Raw genomic sequence first — 20564 nt, forward strand, 5'->3', positions numbered from 1 at the left:
TCTGACTTAACAAATTTGTCTGGATATCCCCCATGTATTTCAAACAACATGGGCCCAGTGAAACTCATCCAACTGTCTTTCCAAACCCCTCTCCGTTTCGTGTTCTCTGCCTCACTTGGTGCGAGGACCACCGACAGTGTTTCCAGCCGGATGTCCTTTCCTCCCTCTCCTTCCTCACTTGATCTAGCACTGAGCTCTGCTCATTTTATTTTTCAGATGCCTCTAGAATCCCTGTCTTCTCTCTCCCGCCATGACCACCACTGATACAGGGACCGCTTGCCTCTCACCAGACTACTGCAAAGGTGTCCTACCTGTTCATTCTGCCTCTTTTGTTCCCCTCAAAACTTCCCTCTCACCGCCACCAGGCCATTCCTGGGAAACTGTTCCTGAGCAGATGCCACCTTACTGGTAAAAAGACTCAAATAGTTCCCTCTACTCTGAAGGGCAAATTCCAAGATGATTTGATCCTCCTTTCATGATTTGACCCTCTATCACTTACTATTCCTTGCTTTCCACTTTTTCCTAGCCACACTAACCAGCTCTGTCATCTTTCCTACACCCTCCCTATTGTTTAATACTTCCCATGATTTCACTAATGCTGTGTCATTGGCTTCAAATCTCTCTCAGCTCCTCCAAGTGGGGTTGCTTCTAATGACTCATGAGTTTAAAATCCACCCTGTGACACCCCCCCCCCCCCAACAGCAAGCTGAGTTGAATGGTGCTGTGTGATCCCTGATAAATAGTCCCACCATTGTCCCTGCCTGTGCCTGAGGCTATCTCCTCTCATGTGAATTTCCTGCATGCAGGGACTGCACCTTTAGATCCTAGCGGGAAGGCTAGAAGGGACTCTTAATAATCAGCCTATAAGGAAGTTGCTAAGCAAGTCTGACACAACAGGAAGCTGAGATTTAAAGAGGTCGAAGGGCTATCTGACTAGGGAGTGGCACTGTGGGGACGAGGACCCAGCCAGTGATTCCTTGCCCTTCCTCTGTCCTGCAAGACCTCTGGCCAGATGTTTCAGTTAAGGTCTCCTCTCTGCTTGTTGTGGCTCCTTTCCACCAAATCCTCACCTCTCTTTTTCTCCCCACATATTCACAGAAAAGGAAGCTTGATGAAGACTCACACACACACACCAGAGCTGGCTAGGTTACAAAGCCATCTCTATATATCTATTCAAAAATTTATTTTAGCCCGGCCAATGTGGCTCAATGGTTGCGCATTGGCCTATGAACCAGGAGGTCACAGTTTGATTCCTGGTCAGGGCACATGTTTGGGTTGCAGGACCCCAGCAGGCAATGTGCAAGAGGCAGCTAATGTATGATTCTCATCATTTATGCCTGTCTGTGTCTGTCTGTCTGTCTGTCTGTCTGTCTCTCTCTCTCTCTCTCTCTCTCTCTCTCTCTCTCTTTCTCTCTCTCTCTTCCTCTTTGAAATCAATAAAAATATATTAAAATTTTTATTTTAAATTCACACTGAACAAAATCTCTGTGAAATACTTTTTGAGTAAGAACTTCAGTTTTTAGTGTTACAGGGCATGGCATAAAGACTGAGGTGGTACTGTTTGGTGTTATACCATGGAGAAGCCCCCTTCCAAGACCTGGAGACTGGCAGTGTCTGACCCAGCTTTTGGGCAAAGCAAAGCTGTTTCCTCTCCCCCAAACAAACAAACAAACAACAACAACAAAAATCCCCCACATCCTTGTCCTTGGTGGCTGCGTTGACACTTCTGCAATTGGCAACCAGAGTGCCACATCCCCATCAATTGCAGTGTGGCACGTGAATTGGATAATAATAGGAGGAGGAGTGCTGGCATTTGTGACTGGTTTCCTTTTTCCATTAGAGTGGAGTCAACGTTATAAATGACCTGTAATCAGGTTCCTCTCACTCAACATGTACCCCGAGTATCGCTTCTTGACTGAGAGAGAAAAATGGAGTCACCACTGGTGCTGTATATCAGGTGGAGTCTCCCTGTGAGTACCCCATGTCTGTCACGGTTTCATGGCAGAGAAAACTTGAAACTGCTGGCCCCGATGTTGATTGGTCTGCTTGCTAAGACAAATGTATTCTCCCCAACTACAAATAGACTTAAGAAGAAATATCTACCTGCAATCAGTCTACAGAAACAAAAATATAAATGCATATACACAGTGTGAGGCAAAAGTAGGTTTCCAGTTGTGAGTACATGAAACAGAGCTTATGCTTATTATTTATTAATCATTGCATTATTTTCCATACAAACAACTGTAAACCTACTTTCCCCCGTGTGTGTGTGTGTGTGTGTGTGTGTGTGTGTGTGTGTAATGTATAGATTAATAAAAATATAAAGCTTTGATTTCTAAGAGACGGGACTTTACAAAAAATTTTTTTTTACATCATTCTCTTTGTAAAGCATGTAGTCCAGTTCTTCCTTTAATTAGGTATTATAAAATACAATGATGTGCCCTGGTTGGGTGGCTCAGTTAGTTGGAGCATTGTCCTGTACCCCAAAAAAGGTTGTGGGTTCGATTCCCAGTCAGGGCACATACCTAGGTGTTGTGGATTCCATCCCTGGTTGGGATGCATACAGGAGGCAACCGATCGATGTTTGTCTCTCACATTGATGTTTCTTTCTCTCTCTTCCTCTTTCTAAAATCAATAAACATAACCTCAGGTGAGGATAAAATAAAATGTGATGGCACATTTCTTTGCCCTTTCTGGGAATGAGACCCTATTCAGTCAGAGGTCTGTGTAGTAAGGTACAGGTCAGTTCTAAGTGCAGGTCATTTACTAGAAAAAAAATCCCTGTCCATTGAAAGATGCACTCTGACTCCCCCAGCAGGGTGCTAATGGCACAGAAAGGAACAGGCGGCACTGAGGTTGGATAAGTCTAAGCCATCATGCTTTCTGAAAGCTCAGCTAATGTCCTCTGGGTGATGGCTCTGTAGCTTGGATCTGCCATTGAAACATCCTTGTGAGAGAGAAGGCTGACACCCTACTGTCAGCTGACTTCTTCCTGGGGGCAAAGCAGCCAGGGGCCAGTTGAGAGGAGTGAAGATGGGCTTCCAGATTGAGGCCTGGAGTCTGAACTGACATGCAGTTCCTGCTATTTGTGCTTTACCAACCTTGCCAAGCCATCCCGTGTGCCTCCCTGCAGTTAATCATGCTGTGAACGGCTTGTGGGCAACAGCCTTCCTGCGCCCTGGGCTGGTCGGGGGCTGTAGAAACTTTTTAACACTTTGCCAGCAAGTCTAGAAACAGCAGAATTAGGGGTTAAAGATTAATTCAGAAATGTCCACATATGCTTTAGGGGGTAGGAGAGAATGACATGTCTGAGGATTGGAGTAAGCAAAATCAGTTTTAGGAAAGAGAGGGAGTTATGCTGGGATTTAAGGGAATGGAGAATGTGGTGGAGGGAAGGTGAGTGGACATGTCTGTAAGGAGAGCACAAAGGCTCAGGAATAAGCACAGACAAGCCCCTTTCCCCTCCGCCAGCTCTAGCTATCTCTCTTGCTCTTCTCCAACTTCCTCCCAGATTCCTTTTTCATTTCTCTCTCTCTCCCTTACAATAGAGCTGAATTTTAAGAATAGAACAAATAAATTGGCACAATTAAAAACCAGAAAAGTGAAACCCTGGAACACTGTGATCTGAATTAAGTTGTCATGTTGTTACAGGTTGGCTGGGAATGACCCTCATGGGGTCAGGAACACATACCCACCCCAGGTACAGAATTTAGCATTGGCTGGGCAGGTAAAGTGTGTCTCATAAGTTGCTTTAGAAGCAAGAAACCCTAACTGTCTTTGTGTCACATGAGTGTCTCTTGCCGGCTCAGACTAACCCATGGATTCACTCTTCATCATCAAGCTCCCAATTAGTAAATCAAAACAGTACCAGTGTTGGGCTTTTTGTCACTACCCAAGGGGCCAGGGCAGAGCTGGACTCAGCATCCAGCTTCCCTTCGCTCTGGCCCTTCCTTGCTGATGAACCTGGACGTGTGCCCAAGTTTCTGGCTTATGTGCCTAGCATCTGGCCAGGAGCAGAGTGAGCCCTGGTCAGCTAGGGAAGAAATTAAGCTTACAGGTGCCAGGGTCTCTACTCTACCTTATCAATCCACCCCCCCACCCCCCCACCCCCACACACACAAACCTAAAGCCAAATATAAGAGAAAAAAACTAGAAAACTAGGACAGAGCTGACAGCATGTGGAGATGGGTGGGTAGGGTGCCAGGGAGGGAGGAGGCAGGACAGGGCAGAGTTGTGTTTGTTTGTTTGTTTGTTTGTTTGTTTGTTTTAAATTAATGGTGGGAAGAATATGAAGACTTATACAATGGCTCTTCTAGCAAAAATGTAATTAGTTGAAGACAATCTGCTGCTGATGTTGGAGCTGGTGGGTTAACGAAGCCTACCCTAATGAGAAAAGCAGTATCTCTCACAACTGCCTTCACAAACCCGGCCTCTCTTAGATCAGGGCTTGATTATTTCCAGAAAAAAACTGAATTCTATTTTTGGGGGGTGGCGGAATAAGAGCCACAGCATTTTGTGCTTGGCCCAAGACAAGACTCTTGTAACTGTCAATCTTCTCACTCCCAACCCCCTTTCATGCCAGACAAAGTTTGCTGGCAAGGAATAGGTCTTGGAAGGGATTTCAGTGTATGATGTGCTAATTGTACATGTACGTCATCTCCTCTAGTCCTTAATTCCCTCTTGGGTTTTTTTCCCCCCCTCAAAAATTTTTTTTAGCTCTAATATGCATCTTCCTTGGATGCCAAAATTGAGTCACAGCTGTAGTGTTAGAGGGATGTGACTGTGGATTCTCACTGTTTTCCTCAGTGTTGTGGGTCAGAGGAGTGACAAGTTCAAGGAGGTTTGTAAGCAGAAAGCAATGCAGACAATTTTTGTTAGCCTCTGTATTTGACCAGCATTGAATGACTTTCATTGGGTATGACCATTACCCTTTGGTGCCTAACACAAAACATGACCTGCAGGGTTTCTCCTACCTTCTCCAAATCTGTTGGCCAGCAGTTTGTTGAATTTGCAGTTCCCAGTTTCCCTGAAAGTGTTGAAATTCAAGATTTTCTTCCCAGTCTGTCTTCTACATGTGTTGTTACATTGTGGAAAATATCCGTCATTCCTCTTAAGTCTCTGATCTTAGCACAAGGGGTTGCAGACAGCAAACAGACCCAAGTCGTGCACATGGGTGGCAGATTGCTCTCAAGGAAACGAGTGAGCATCTGTTGACTGTAGACCCTGAAGATAACAGAGTTCACTGAAAAAACATCTGCCTAAGAACAGATCTCTCCATAGGTTTTCCCACCCTGTTTCAAAATGACAGTCTGACAAGTATGGTCACCCATGGCACAATTAAATTATTGCTTGAAATTATGCATTTAGTCAGCTAAGCTTAACTGAAGAAGATTGGAGGTTTATGTGGCAGGCAGTGTAGACAGTTCTGAGTGTGGATGTTTGGGAATCCTCATTTGCATAACCACAAGAGTTATGTGTGTAGGAACAAGGCCATTCAGGGCTTAATTTAAAGAATTTGGAAAGTTATAGAATCAGGGCCCAGACTACAGTGGTGGGCCCCTTTCTACTCAAGGTCATGGGATACATAAGTAAGATCAGCGGTTGAATCTTTGGCCTCATACTACTGCATAAACTTGGGCAAGTTATTTAACCCCTCTTATCCTCTGTTTTCTCATTTTAAAATGGAAATAGTAATTCTACTACTTATAATTGTGGGTACCATTAAATAAAACAATGAATATAATTCACTATGTGCTCTGTTTGTCACTTGGTGAGTAAGTTACAAATGGTAGTTATTAACTCTCCAATATATGATATGTAAGAACAAGGCAATTTATGCCTAGAATTGCAAAATAAAGCAGAAATTCAGGGGAGAAATTGAGCACGTAGGATGGATTGGTGTAGGAAGCAGAGAAAAGCTTTCACAATGGTTTGTAGCATTTAATATATTCACAAAACAAACCGTCAGCTATGTATGGCTGTCACCTCTCTAAGTAGAGGGACAGTGCCATTGGAGATCCCACTGTGAGAGAAGAACAGGCAGGAATCCTAAGCAATGACACACCAGACCTAATGGCAGTTATGAAGATAAAGGTGGTACCTCTCCGTGTAGGGCAAGAATGTGACCAAGTCCACACAATGTGAAGGGCCTTCCACCTGTCCCAACTATCATCTCTGAATAGCACAGCCATTAAGGGCCCCTCTCAAGCTGTATTTGGGGAGGAAACAGACTTTTTAAATCTTCACTAATTCAGAGAGTGACATTGGTCAATATGTACCAAATTCAGAGAAATCTTGACATTTTGAATCTTTCTTCCCTTGTGTTCCCAATTGTTTTCATCTGAAGTCTTGAACCCCCCAGGGCATTGGTGTCATTCCCCCCACCCCTCCCAGGTGCCTTGCCTAAGGTCAGTGACTAGTTTTGAATAGTGATTTTCATTTGCTCAGCTCCAGCTGCTGCCCATGGAGTGACTATATCTCTGATACCTTCTCTCTTCCCCTTGAGCTGGACTATCTGACTTTGAGGAAATGGGGAGAAGGGTTTAACAACTCCATTATGTTCAGAAAGAAAGAGGGTTAAAGTGTAATGGTCATTAGCATATACTGTGCCAGCTGCCTCTTCTGTTACTTGTTCAGTAATTCCCGTAACAGTTGGTCCTAATGGAGCAGATTATTGTTATTATTTTATTTCATGAAGATCACCTACTGCATAAAAACAAAGAGGAAAGGAAGAAAGGAACGTGGCCAAGAGTAGGCACTGAGTGCTACCCAGCGGGAGTGTTTCTTTATTGGCTTCATGCTTGGCTTGTGAAGATTTGCAGGGCTGGTGCACAAAGCCCATGGAGGCAGCCTGTCTCATGCAGCTCTGCTATGGGTTTGCTGAGACAGCGACCTGGGGTGCTTTTGCTTTTGTGTGGACTCTTTTATCTCCTAGCCTGCCTGTCACACATTCATGCATGTGCATACATGCACATAACCACACAGGTGGTTATTGGTGTTGTCTTAACACAACACCGATTAGGGGTCCATCATAATGTCTGACTAGGCAGCAGCATCTCAGAACATGGTTAAGTCTATATCTAGAGGGATGTGAAGACTTCAGCTTTGCCCCTGTCACCTGATTTCTCTGCTGCCAGCTCGGCAGGGGGCTAGGCCACTCTTTGGAATTAGGGGGTCTATTAGGGTCGCCTTGGACCTAGAAAACTCAGCCCATAACAAGTTGCTTCTCTCTCACCCTACTTTTCACAGTGCCAGTTGGCCTTAGCATTCTCATTAAAGGATAGACAGGTCAAATCAAAGGACAGGTCCCTGAAGCTGCTAATGATTAGACAGCCCTGAGCAACATATGAGCAAATGCACTCCTTTGCTTTTACTCTGGGACAGAAAAGTGAAGGCTCTGAGGCAAGAAAAATCCCAAGAACCAAAAAAGCAGCTCTATAAAAAGAATCTGAAAGAGAACAACTTGAAATAGCCCAGGCTGACTCCCGCACGTTAGCCTCCGGCCAGTTCCCTGTAGGGCTTCAGGCTGTCATTAGATGAAACTGCCGAAGGCTCATGAAGAAACTGAAGACAAACTTTCCAAATTAAAGACATAGATAGTGATCAAACCTAACGGAATTAAAACTTTTAGACATAGAAACAAAAATGTAAAGCTATACAGTTGAGTTTCCTCCTGAGAAAACTCCAGGTTCTTTGGCTTCTTTGTTCGGAAGGGCCCTCAAATGTCAATCAGCCTGACCTGGAAGATCCTTATTAGAAACTGCCTCTTGCTTATGGAAAATTGCCTGGTCACTACCTTTACCCAACAAATCACATTTTAGTGAGAGGGAATATTGGAGGGACATCCTATTTCTTTCCTAAGGTTTGGATACTTGACATAGAAGAATGGGGAAGATGTTTTGAAGCATGCTACAGTGGCACCATGCCCCTGTGAGAGGCTAACCAGGCAGGTGGTCTGTCCCCTGCCAGTGGGCTGTGCAGTTCACATCAGAAGCCCCAGAGGACATATTGAAACCTCTTAATTAACGTGGTGGCCCATGGCAACTAAAAGGCATTTCCACACGATTAAAGACTTCTGAAAGCCCCCAAGGGGAGGTAATGTTCCTAATAATTTATAAATTGAACTCTGTACTTAATATGCTTAAAGTGTTTCTCTTGTCTTCCATTTGGGAAGGAGATGGGCAGGGGATAATGGATTTCTATTCACCAGCCATCACAGAAAAGGGAATTTGTCGGAAGCACAAACCAAGGAGCTTTCTCTTCTAGTTTAGGTGATGCCTTCTAGCAGTAAAAGGAGCCTCAAGGTCAAGAACTTGTTACTACAATTTCAGTGGCATCATCTGATTCCAAAGGCCTTATTGTGCCTTTGGAGAAGTGGGTAGGTTGGCTTATGAGGACTTCATGGCCCACCTTGAAAGGACAGGTTCCATTATTTTCTTTGTCTGCAGTTTCTGGCTTTACTGGGCAGGAATTTCTCACAGACAGGTTCTCTACAGTCAGTTTACCTGTTTTGAAGTATTTCTAGTTCTCCTAGGACCAGTGTTACACTCAGGACATGTTCAGGTTGGAAGATTTAGTGTCTTTCTTTCAATCACTTCATTTGATAGATGAAGGCCTTAGGTAGATTCAGAAAGTTATGCATCATCATTCCACTGGTTAGCACTATTTTTATGTTCATCTTATTAGTAATTTGGGTCTGGTTTTCCATTGGGCTCATAGAAACACAATGATGGACGAGACTTTAAAAAGTCACCTATCTACCTCATCCTTTCCTTACCCCTGGTCCATTGGAATGTAGATTAGAATATGATCAGCATTGCTCATGTGGGCTTTAGTTTTTCTCCTCTTTGTCTCTTTCCTTTGAAAGCCAGAGACAGGTGTGAGTGATCATTGTCATACATGAGAGGGGACCTGTGCCCAGACCTTTAGGTTTGTTAATTGGGAGAAATAGTTGACATGAGCTACCAAACTTGTCTATTTGAATCTTATTTTGTTAGCCACCCTTTAATTTCCTTTTGAATATCAGTGGAATTCAGTATGTCCAGTTGTCTTGAGGGATAATTAATTACGTCTCGGATTCACTCTTCTGGTTCCTCCTAGGGTGAAACTAAGCTTTGAAATGTGAGCTGATTAATTGGCTGTAGTCCCTTGACAGATGGTAGCTGGAAACAAAAATCACAGCTTTTCCATTTCTTTGCCAAGGGTTCACAAAATCCAGGTGATATCCCAAGTGTTGATGACATTGATAGATCCAGATTCTTTATTTTGAGATCTATGGATCATATGACACTGATTTGGGATAAGAGAAGAAGTCCACTCACCCCTAAGATATTACCTAGAGTGCCATCTAGTCCAAGATCTCTTTACCTATCCTAGTTTCTTCTCTTGGAAGAAGAATAATGACTGCCTATTTCTAGTCCCTGTGAGCTGTTTGTTATCTTCTTTTGTTTCTGCATTTACCTTTAAAAATGAGTTATACAGATTACTTCCTCTAACTCCAATGTAAACTCCATGAGATCAGAACCTGTTCCTGTATTAGTCTGGCAGAATCCCCAAAACAGTGACCACTAGCAAAATGCCTTGCTAAAGTGAGTAGATACTTGTTGAATGATTGAGGAATGAATTGAATGAATGAGTCACATAAGCAACTGACTTATATATTAATAAGCTTTGCTTGCAGGCCCATAGAAGATGTCCATATTGAAATATATCAAAATTTACCTCTACTTCCCTCCTTTCTTCCGTCTCTTTCTTTTACAATTATTAAAAACCTGCTATGTGCCATGCACTGGGCTTAACCTTGGACCTTGGTTGTTCCTGCTCTTGTGAAGTCTAAAACTTAGATGAGATGGACAAGCAAATCAAAGGTAAATGTCCTTGTGAGTAGAGTCATATGGAGGATTCTATGGGAAGTTCAGTGAGATTAGGGAAACATTTTCTGAGGTTATATCACTAAATTCACTTTGAAGGACAAGAAGGAGTTAACTAAGGTAGGGAGGGAGGTGTGACCCATACCCAGAACCAATACACAGGTCAGATAATGAGACTGCCTCTGGTTGACTTACATGACTGAGCTAAGCATAGAAGGGAGATCTGCCAAGCATGTTCTATTCCTGGGCAATCACCATCGGTGTTACAGAAAAGATTCTAAAATCTGCAAATTACCTGACAAACCTCATGCTATTCTCTAGGGTAAGGGCCAAAAATGTCAGTGTCATAATAAAATAAAAGCCGATTTCATTTGTTTGATCTCTGTTAAAGCCAGTAGAAACGATTTATTGATTTTTAAAGAAAACATATTTTTAAATGCCAATTTTTTTTTTGCAAGCAACTTGTTAATAGATGTGGAGTTCTCATATACCCCAAATGTACTTCTAGTTATAAAATGTTTACAGTTTTGAGGAAAATCAATAGAATAATCAGAAAACTCATGGAAAGATGAACAAAGAGCAAAATAATTTCATATCATGCAGTCATTGTTATTATTTTTTAAAATATATTTTTATTGATTTGAGAGAGAGGGGGGGAGAAACATTGATCCATTGTCTCCTATACGCCCCCTACTGGGATTGAGTCTGAAACTTGGACATGTGCCCTGACTAGGAATTGAGCCTGTTACCTCTCAGTACATGGGGCAGCATTCAACCAACTGAGCCACACTGGCAAGTGGTATTTTTTTAAGATTTATAGTTTGCAACTTGTTTCACTTGGATTCAGATGTTTCTTAATTTTGTTATGTTCTTAATGCCATAAAAGCAAACTAAGACACATAAATGAAGAATATGCTCCGAACACAGCTAAGGTAATAACAGAAACTCAGAGCGAGGGTAGCGTGTGTGAAGAACTCTTGGCACTTTCTATAGATCCATTATGATTTCTTTCAAATCAGCTAATGAAACAAAGAGGTAGGGCAAGTGGAATGAAAAGAAAGCTTGGGCCAAGAGCTGTAACTAGGAGCTTCCTGATAACCAAGTTGAAGAAAGAAAAGCAAATTGCCCATATCTTCATGTCTGACAAAAGCCAAGTCTGCTGGGAGCTCCATGCTTTCAACCCCAAACAGACTTCCACCTGGATGTGAGCATGAGCACATGACAACATAATGTGTATTCTAGCTCCCATTAAGTCATCATGTTTTTTACAAAATAGACTAGTCCTGAGTGCCTAGGCAGACACATGGAAATGGGAATTCTACAATAACCTAACAAAACAGTCCGTCCCATGAAAGAGCAGTGAACGAGAATCTAGCTTTTGTCGTTTCTCTGGGCCTTATTTCTTCATCAGTAAAGGGGGAGCTGAACCTAGGGAGTTTCAGTGAGTCTCACAGTTGTACCAAAACACAGATTTCTTTGTTGAAATTCAACTATGTTGAAGGCCTAATGGTTTCCTCAGGCAGGGAGTGATGCGTGACCTGAAAATGGGAGTGTGGATTCCCCACTACCGATGGGTCCTGGGTGGAACACCTCTTGGGTGCTTAGTCCAAGACTGTGTGTTGATGACAGTGCTGTCTGACCCATAGTCAGCTGGATGGGCACTTTGAATAACTCCTCTTTTCCTTGAAGTGAGGATGGATGTTGGAGGAATTAGGATTGTGAGATATATGCCAGGAATGAAGCTCATTCAGGATGACCGTGGTCATGTGGGTTGGAGTGGGGCTCTGAAGTGGCAATCTCTTTGTCCCAATTTCAGTCCTAGTCATATGCTGTGTGACTTTGGGCAAGTTGGGTTTTATTGTGTGTTTTTCTCTCTGTGCCCTAGCCTTTTTACATGTAAAATAGGGAACATATAATTTAAATAAATAGTTTAATTTTACCCCTTAGAGTTAAAAGTGTGAAGAAATTAAAACAAATATCTGATACATGGTAAGACCCCAAAGTAGGTGATTGTTCTCTTTTTATCCCTGCACTAGAGGCTCAATCGTGTAAGGGACTTGGCCCTCACAGCCCAGACAGCCCTCGCAGCCCTTGCAGCCTCAGCTGGCCCTTGCAGTCCCGGCTTTGTCGGGAAAGTCATCCTGATGGATATCTGGATGGTCGTTATGCTATTTGGTCTAATTAGCATATTATCTCTTTATTATATAGGATAATATCAGGAAACAACCTAATACTGATCTTCAAGCCCTGCAGTGGTCATCTGAAATGAGAATCAGGGGGAAAGGAGATGAGTGGAAGGGGCTCTGAAACTTCTGTGTTAGCAGGAAAGATGGTGTTTAAACCATTCTTCAGAGATGGATGTTTATGCTGCTTTTAGAACTCTTTAGGGAATGAAATTACCTCTTGCTTGCTCAGACCTAATTCAGTGTCTGACAACTTTTCTCACTCTGCAAGTTTTTCTTCCTGTGTGGCTTAGTTACCTATTGTTGCAGTTTTAGTTTGGGGTGAAGGAAAGGATATGGGCCTGACTCTGAGATACGGGGTTGGTCTGCGGAAAACCTATTGAGCTGGACTCAGCATTCCCTTCTCAGCAAACTGGTGTGGGCTCAGATGTGGCACTTTCTAAGCCCCAAAGACTCTTGTGTACATGTCTGCAGGACTCCGGATGGAGGGTGGAGGACAGGACAACAGGCAGTTAGCTAGGAGCCAGGATTTGGGGCTGTCAACTCTCACCCCAGCTGTAACCTGAGCAGCTTCATGTTTATGCTTGCTCTGTACTTGCATAAGAGATTTCACCAGGAGGAGTTCCACAGATAAAAGAGACCTTTGAAAGTCTGGAGGCCCCAATAAGCCACCTGGTGTGACCTGTCACTTGGCAGCTATTCTGTGGCTTCTTATCTCAGCTCCTCTGTGCTGCCTGTTCAAAAGTGGCATGTGTGTAATGTGTGTGTGTGTGTGTATGTTTTGTGAATGTGTATATGTGTGTGTTTGTGTTGTGAATGTGTGTTTTTATACAATATATGTATGTTTTTTTGTGTGTGTGTTGGTGTATGTGTGTGTGTGTGTGTGTGTGTGTGTGTGTGTGTGCGTGCACATGTTTCTTTGCTCACAGTGATGATAGAAGAGGGAGGGAAAATGGGAAGATTTATGAGGAGAGAAACTTTATAAATCCAAGACATAATGATTATGAGATTGGAAAAAGTCCCCTTTAAGAAGTATGGGAGAATAATATTGACTCAGCCTGTGGGGTTTCCATTTCCAGCCTGTATGACGGGATTGCAGTGATTGAAGCCTAAGACTGATTAAGAGAGGAGCCATGTGACATACCCCCACCTAATGAAATAAGTTTGGAGGGACATGGACCAAATAAAGGAGTGGTTACAGTTGTACATGGGGCAATTTATGTCCTCTGGGTGCTGAGCAGAACAGGCTTGCCAGACTTTCCCTCCCAACCCTGTTCTGGGTAGGTGTCCAGGGAGGGGCTCCATCTAAGAGCAGTGCATCCTTATCTCTGACAAACTCCCAGCTCCTGGCCTCAGAGGATAGACTTAGAGCATAAGGTTCAGAAGAAAGCTCTCCTGACAGCCTGACTCCAGGGCAGGAGTCTCTGGAGACGCAGTGAGAATGGGAGCATCACTCTGGCTAGTGGGGGTGGGAGAAGGCTATCTTCCAGGGCAGTGGTGACCCAAAAGTCATGCCAGGCAGTCAGGTCCCTGCACACACTTGGATAGAAACTTCCCTTTAGAATGGTCCATGGTCTTCCCTGCTGGGCAGTCACTTTGATGGAAATACTTAAGGTTAGGCTGAGGATGGCCTTGATTCTGTGGGATATACTCTATTGGGCACTTTACACTATTACCTGACTTAGTCCTGACCACCACCCTGTGAGGGTGTCTCTTCTCCATCACACAGACTGGGCACCTGAGATTTCGAATTTAGAGGACTCACTGATCATTGGTGGAGCCAGAGTAAAAATCTACAGAATTGATTTTCAGATGTGAGAAAAGGAGAAACTAGATCCCCTCACATTGCTAAAGGAATTGGTCTGAAAGTAGCTTTGCATGGATCAGATTTGCCTTAACAGACTAACCCTACCCCTTATTTCTGAAGCTGAAACACACACATATACAATCACAAAGATGTCTTTGTTTGAAAGCAATTGTGGAACACTTGAAATGATGCACTGGTCATCCCAGTCCCATCTTTCTTTCACCTCAAACACAAGTTACAGGCAGACTGTCCCTTTTTTGCTAAGCGACACTTGTTACAAGTGCTTCTTGCACCTGAATGAACTAATGAGTGACTGGTGGTGGTAGCAGAGGGGAGATGCCTCTCTTAGGGACGAGCACACCATCCCCCACTTCCATCTGCTTTCCTCTCTCCAGGGTGGCATGATTGCGTTGCTGCTGTCCATCTTGTGCCTGGTGATGATCCTGTACACTCGCCGCCGCTGGTGTAAACGCCGCCGGGTCCCCCAGCCCCAGAAGAGTGCCAGTGCTGAGGCAGCCAACGAGATCCACTACATCCCCTCTGTGCTGATTGGCGGGCATGGACGGGAGAGTCTGCGCAACGCCCGCGTGCAGGGCCACAACTCCAGCGGCACGCTGAGCATCCGGGAGACACCCATCCTGGATGGCTATGAGTATGACATCACCGACCTACGCCACCACCTACAGAGGGAGTGCATGAATGGAGGGGAGGACTTTGCCAGCCAGGTCACCCGCACCCTTGACTCCCTGCAGGGCTGCAATGAGAAGGCCAGCATGGACCTCACACCAGGTGGGAACTCCTGGGTTAGATCATTAGTGTCTCAGATTCTCTGTGACACCTAGCCTGGTGCTAAGCCCATCAAGTAGCCCTGTGCTGCTCCGGGGTTACAAAGTCAGCTGCTATCAGAAAGCAAGCAGATCACACAAACATGTGAATGAGCTGGATGCCAGACAATAGGGACTGGTACAGACTGTGGCAATGAGAAGCCATATTCTGAGTGAATACACTCAAATCACATTCTATAGTCTGTATCTAGTTAAAGGGCCACACTTGGTGTCCCTGTCCACACAGAATTAGTTTAATTGAATTTCCAGTTGGAATCACTTTTCCTTCTCTTTTCACAACTTTGTGGTCTCCTAGAAATCAAAGTATTTCTGTCTCTGCCAACCTCTCACTTGAAGGGTTCCTTATTTTAATTCTGTGAAAACTCCACTTCCTTGGTTTATGCAGATTCCCTCGCTCTCACTTCCTCTGACCTTCTCTCTCAAAGTTCTTGCCTTGACTTTTCCTTACACAGGGAGTGACAATGCCAAGTTGTCGCTGATGAACAAGTACAAAGATAACATCATCGCCACCAGCCCCGTGGACTCCAACCACCAGCAGGCCACACTGCTCTCGCACACCTCCAGCAGCCAGAGGAAGCGGATAAACAACAAGGCGAGAGGTACCTGGTCTGAGGTTGGGACGTGCAGGAAGACTCCTTCCTATTGGTGGAGCCAGGGCCCTTAATATCCTCGACCACCACTCTCATGCAATCTTTTCTGTTGAGTATGAGTTACCAGAAAGCTCAAATAATATACAAACCTGATGCCCAAGTAATTTCATCAACAAGAATTTACCCTTAGAAAACAATTGGACAAATATGCCTTTATGGATGTCAAAGGTTTTTTGTTTTGTTTTGTTTTTTATCACATTGTTAAAAAGAGAGCAAAATTGGGAATAGCTTTGGTGTCTGTCAAGAGAGAACTGGTTAATCATCTGCACACTCCTATCCAGTGGCCAACCATGCAGCCATTTATGACAATAGAGATCTGTGCCTGTTAATATGGAAAGTTGGCCTCTCATCTATTACTTGGGGAAAAATGAGGTCATAAAAGAGAAGGTGCAGCGGAATGCCATTTTTAAGCAGAGATTTAATAATGTTCATATGTTTTTTATCAGGAAAGGCAGAGAGTAAATACATCAGATGTTACTGACATACATCAATTTTGCTCTGATTTAAAAAATTTAGGGGACATCAGAGTTGTTCCCTTTACATATTTTTGTGTTTTTTTCTTTATTATCTTCTCCCTGCACATTGAATATAAATATATAAATTCTTGAACCAGAAAAAATATAATATCCTATAGATATTAAAGCTTCTAGACATATGCCCCTTGAGACATAAATCCAGTCTCATATCAACCAGAAGCCTGACCTGGAATGAGGGAAGTTTCCCTTTCTTCCTTTTCCACCCACCATCTATGCGGGCCTGCCCAGCAGGGAGCTGTTAGCAATACCCTCCTTGATAGGAGCACAGGGCTGGGTGGAGAAGGGCTTTAGTGATTGGTGTCATATAAAAGTTGATTTCTCCAATAAATCTGTATCTCAGAAAGCTCCAGTTCCCATGGCTACTCCTCCCAGATTGTCAGTCAACCTGCTCTCATTTTTATTAATTTTTATCTTGAACTTGCCCAATGATGTGGTGCCATGAAGACAAGACTGAAGATGTTCTTTTGCCGTGATCCTGTTCATTACAGCTGGTTCCGCCTTCCTGAACCCTGAAGGGGATTCTGGCACAGAGACAGAAAACGATCCCCAGCTGACCTTCTATACTGACCCCTCACGGAGCCGGAGACGAAGTCGAGGTAGGAAGCATGGAGAGACGAAGTGGAGGCAGAGGAGCTCTGGGAAGGGGAGGGGAGGGAGCTAAGAGGTGCTGGTTTGGGTTATGGGCTCACTGCTCCAAGTCAGTGTGTGGGAATGATTCTCAGACTCTAAGTGGCAGTGTTTCCTAAGGAAGAAAGAAGAGCCTAGAGTGGACCGTTTCGGAGACTCATCTCTCCCAGACAATGGCACTCTCAAACAGGTTTCCAAGTTGTTTGAAAGGCTATTTCTTGGTCAGAAGACTCTCAATTCCTTCTGGAAGCCTCAGGAGTCTCATATATATTTTGCTGTTTAGAGATAGGAAATAAAGTTGATAAAGTGTGTTACATGTGAAAAAATGGACAGGATATGTACCCCTGCTTATCCAGCCACACTTGCCTTGGGATTGGGTGAGGCAGGGATGGGAAGGGTAATTAAAGGACAGTTTATGGCCTAAAATATGTGTGTAATGGTATTTGCCCTTTAATCCCCTCTCTGTGGAATCACTGGAGTGCACACCTCCAATTCCCTTCTCTCCCCTGGCAGGGTCCAAGTTAGTTCATTTATTCTGCTCAGCATTAATGGGGTTGTCCCTCCATGCACCCACTGCCTGTGTGACTCCACCCTGATGTTTAGTGGCTTCAGGTGTGGCTACTGCATGTGTGGCTGCTACTTCTTATGACTTATGGGCATCATCATCCTCACTGAGAGAGATCTGGGTTCAAGAACCAATCAGCTCCATTTACTTGCTGTGTGATAAGAACAATTCCTCTGAGCCTCAGTTCCCTCACATATTAAATGGGTTAACAATAGGACAATTGTCATGATTGAATTATATTAAAACATGCTTTTTTTCTTCTGACTGGCAAAGGACTATGAAATTCCTATTGTTGTTGCTGTTAGAATTATCACCAGGGCAGCATCAGATTCCCACAATACTTCATATTAAAGAACTTTGGCCCATTGAGATACCATGGAGGATATTTTAGTAGCATCACATTATATTATGCGCAATTGAATTTTCCCAACCAAAAACCAATGCCCTCAAAAGGCAGCTACCTGTTGGCTCCTCCTGCCTCCACTTGAGTTCCTTTCGTACTGAGGGCACTCTTCCCAATAATTGGAAAAAGCCCCTATAATTCCTCAGCTCCAGTTTCCATAAGCTTTGCAGCTATCAATGTAAAACTTCTTCCTAACATTTTTCTTAAGAGTTCACTGGGGCTCTGGGTAATGCAATGTCTGATGCCCCAGTGTCCCTGAGGAGAGAATGGGGGCCCTCTGGTCCTCCTTACATATTTATGTACAAGAAATAGTCAACCTGGGCTCCTCAGCTCAGGCCATACCAAAGCAGGATGTGCTCTGCTTTAATAAAATCCTGTTTGAGGAAAACCATAGTAATGAATTAGAGTGAGCTTCTCTGCAGCATAAGACTACTACTTTTAAATACCAAGCTCTCCTAGCACATCAGCTATTTATTGCTGCTAACTAGACTGTAAGCTTCTTAGGGATGGGCATGCCTAATTTATTTTACCAAAGTGCCTAGTGGAGGATTTGGCCTGTGATAGATGCTTGAAAGTGTTTGTTCAATTGAACTGGATACATCAATCAGGCCAGCAAGAAATTTCATAACCTACCTGCCATGGGTCAGGCTGTGTGATAGGTGGTAGAAACATGAAAACATGGCACGGTGATAAGTCTTAATTTAATAATATAAATAAAGGAAAATGAATACTGAGAAGTGAGAACAATACATTCTACCTGACAGCAATTGGAGGCAAAAAAAAAAATGGAAAGGAGAAAATAATTGCTCCTGGGTTGTATACAATATAAAGAATTTATGGAAATAGGAGAATCTATGGTAAGGGCATTCCAATAGAGGAAAGTGGCGTATAAAAAGCCTTAAAGGTACAAAATAACAGGGCATTTTCAAGCAAGTGGAAGTACTTCAGTATGGCAGCTGTAACCCAGGATATGAATATACAGCAGGGAAACAGGCTGGCTAACTCAGGATCACCACTCATATGCCATGCTACCATGTCTGCCCTGGTTCTGGTGGTCCTAGGAATGACTGGAGATTTTGAAGTTTGATGGATGATGGGCTGATGAAGCAGAAGAACTAGAGAGACAAGAAGGTGTCTTGCCAATTCCTGCCATCACAGGAGAGGAGTGGCAAGTGGCTGTAACAGTGATAACACTGTGAGAAGAGCTGTAACAGCAGGGTGCACTGAGGGCTAGAGGAACAATAAGGAATGAGTGAGAATTTGTTCTTAAACATTTCAGGGAAGTGTTTACAGGGAGCTGTTGTTCGAGCTGAGACTGAGGAGTAGGTGTAGACCAGGCTGACAAGGTGATGAAATGACATTCTATGGGGGAGGAAGTGACATGCGTAAAGTCACAGAGACATAAACGATAAAGGTCTAGTTGTAGAGAAGTGACTAGTTTATTAGAGTGAAGCTCATGGTGCAGGTCTGTGGTTTGCTCAGGATGGCTGGAAGGTCAAAAGAAAGCCCATGGCCTTGACTACAAGGCTTGGGCCCAATCTTTCAGCTGGAGTCGTTAAGGCTTTAAAAAGCACTGCCCTGTCCTCTGTTGATGGAGGGTCCCTCTAGGGCAGCCTGGAAGGGTAAGTAAGGGTGGGGGAGGTTGAGGCGAGGTGAGTAGATGGCTATTGCTATTGCCCAGGTGTGAGGTGATAAGTATAAGCAGGGAGAGAGCAATGGAGACTAAAGAAAGTCTGAACACAAAATGAAAAATGACTTAGTGTCATTGGTGGTGGGAGGGTGGGAAGAGTTAGACATGAAAGAGTATTAGGACTTGAGAAACCAAGTAAATGACAGTGCCATTGGAAGGGGAACAAGGGTAAAGGGAAGTGTAGTCCAGTTTGGGATTTCCACTTGAGTGCCCGAGGAACATTCTGGGAGTAGTTCTGCTACTCAGGCCTGGTTTGGGCTGGAGTCCAAATTTGTAAGTAAGTTTGGGGAAATAGACTCCATGCTCAAAGGATAGTAGCTTAAGTAGAATATCTCCAGGTATCCAGGGACAGAGGATCCAGAGGCTTCCTGCTTTTCCCCAACCCCGGAGTCTCTGCTTCCCAGCCCCTGACAGTGCACCCACTTAGGGAACCAGCTCCCAGAAAGGATGGTGCAGCCACGGACCCAAGGATCAGGGCTTAGACTCAGTTGGGCCTGTGCTCTGTTCTGGCTTCGCTCCTAGTAGCAGCTTGATCCTTGACCTGCCCTGTGACCTCTCTAGCTTATTGTTCCTCTGCGGCACTGCCTCAGAGATGGTCATTGTCAAGTAATATGAGCCATGAGGCCCTGGTCCTCCTTAAGAGTCTCTGACTCTTAATATACTTCATTAGTGTTAACTGTCACTATGAGGTTAATCTCGTTGAGACCTATTTTTCTTACTTGTAGAGTGGGTAGTGACTGTGCACACATAGGTTCATTGTAAGGAAGTATATATTCAAAATTTCAAAAAGTATATAAAACAGCATTCTCAGATATCACATATACCTTTTATTTCTATCCGTAATAAATATTAAAGACCACAAGACAAGTCCAAAGGACCGACATATTTTGTTGGCAACTCCCCTTGCTTTCTTCCTTTCCCACATCTGTTCTGTTTTCATGTGAAATCTTCATCACTGGTACCTAAAACAAACAAAAATCACACTAAAACTCCTCCTTCCCATCACTGTCCCCACCTGACTGGGAGTGTTTCTAATTCCCCAGCTCCATTATTTTCTCATTGAACTTCCATTTGTGTCCTTAACCCACTAACTGGGGAGAGCCTTCTGATGCGACATCCTCAAAATGGATTTACCTCATTTTCCTCCACCCATACCCTACAGAGCAGGGACTACCACCTACTAAAATAGGTGCAAGCTCCTTAAGCTCAGGAAATTACTGGGAAGTGATGGAGCTGATTTGGGAGAGTGCCCTCTGTGGACAGCTGTGGGAAGTGCAGGGAATTCAAGCAGGATCCTTGACAAGTGGTTGGAGCTCAGCCAGGTGCAGACCGGGGGAGAACTTCCTCCTTTATTATTTCTCTTGTGAGCCTGGCCCAGCAGGACTGCAG

At 44.0% G+C, this 20564-nt stretch overlaps 1 protein-coding gene across 5 annotated transcripts in view; it reads left to right on the forward strand.

Annotated features, from left to right (window-relative positions):
- The window catches only part of ASTN1 (astrotactin 1), a 253533-nt gene that overhangs the window by 108255 nt on the left and 124714 nt on the right, over positions 1 to 20564 (forward strand). For all 5 annotated transcript variants that reach the window (XM_045583192.1, XM_036442542.2, XM_036442544.2 and 2 more), the window contains exons 3-5: positions 14255 to 14648; positions 15157 to 15303; positions 16379 to 16486. In XM_045583192.1, the coding sequence (XP_045439148.1) occupies positions 14255 to 14648; positions 15157 to 15303; positions 16379 to 16486 (649 nt within the window). The remainder of the gene's footprint in view (positions 1 to 14254; positions 14649 to 15156; positions 15304 to 16378; positions 16487 to 20564) is intronic.

The sequence above is a fragment of the Pipistrellus kuhlii genome, unplaced genomic scaffold, assembly GCF_014108245.1.
Source record: "Pipistrellus kuhlii isolate mPipKuh1 unplaced genomic scaffold, mPipKuh1.p scaffold_m20_p_18, whole genome shotgun sequence".
Classification (NCBI taxonomy): domain Eukaryota; kingdom Metazoa; phylum Chordata; class Mammalia; order Chiroptera; family Vespertilionidae; genus Pipistrellus; species Pipistrellus kuhlii.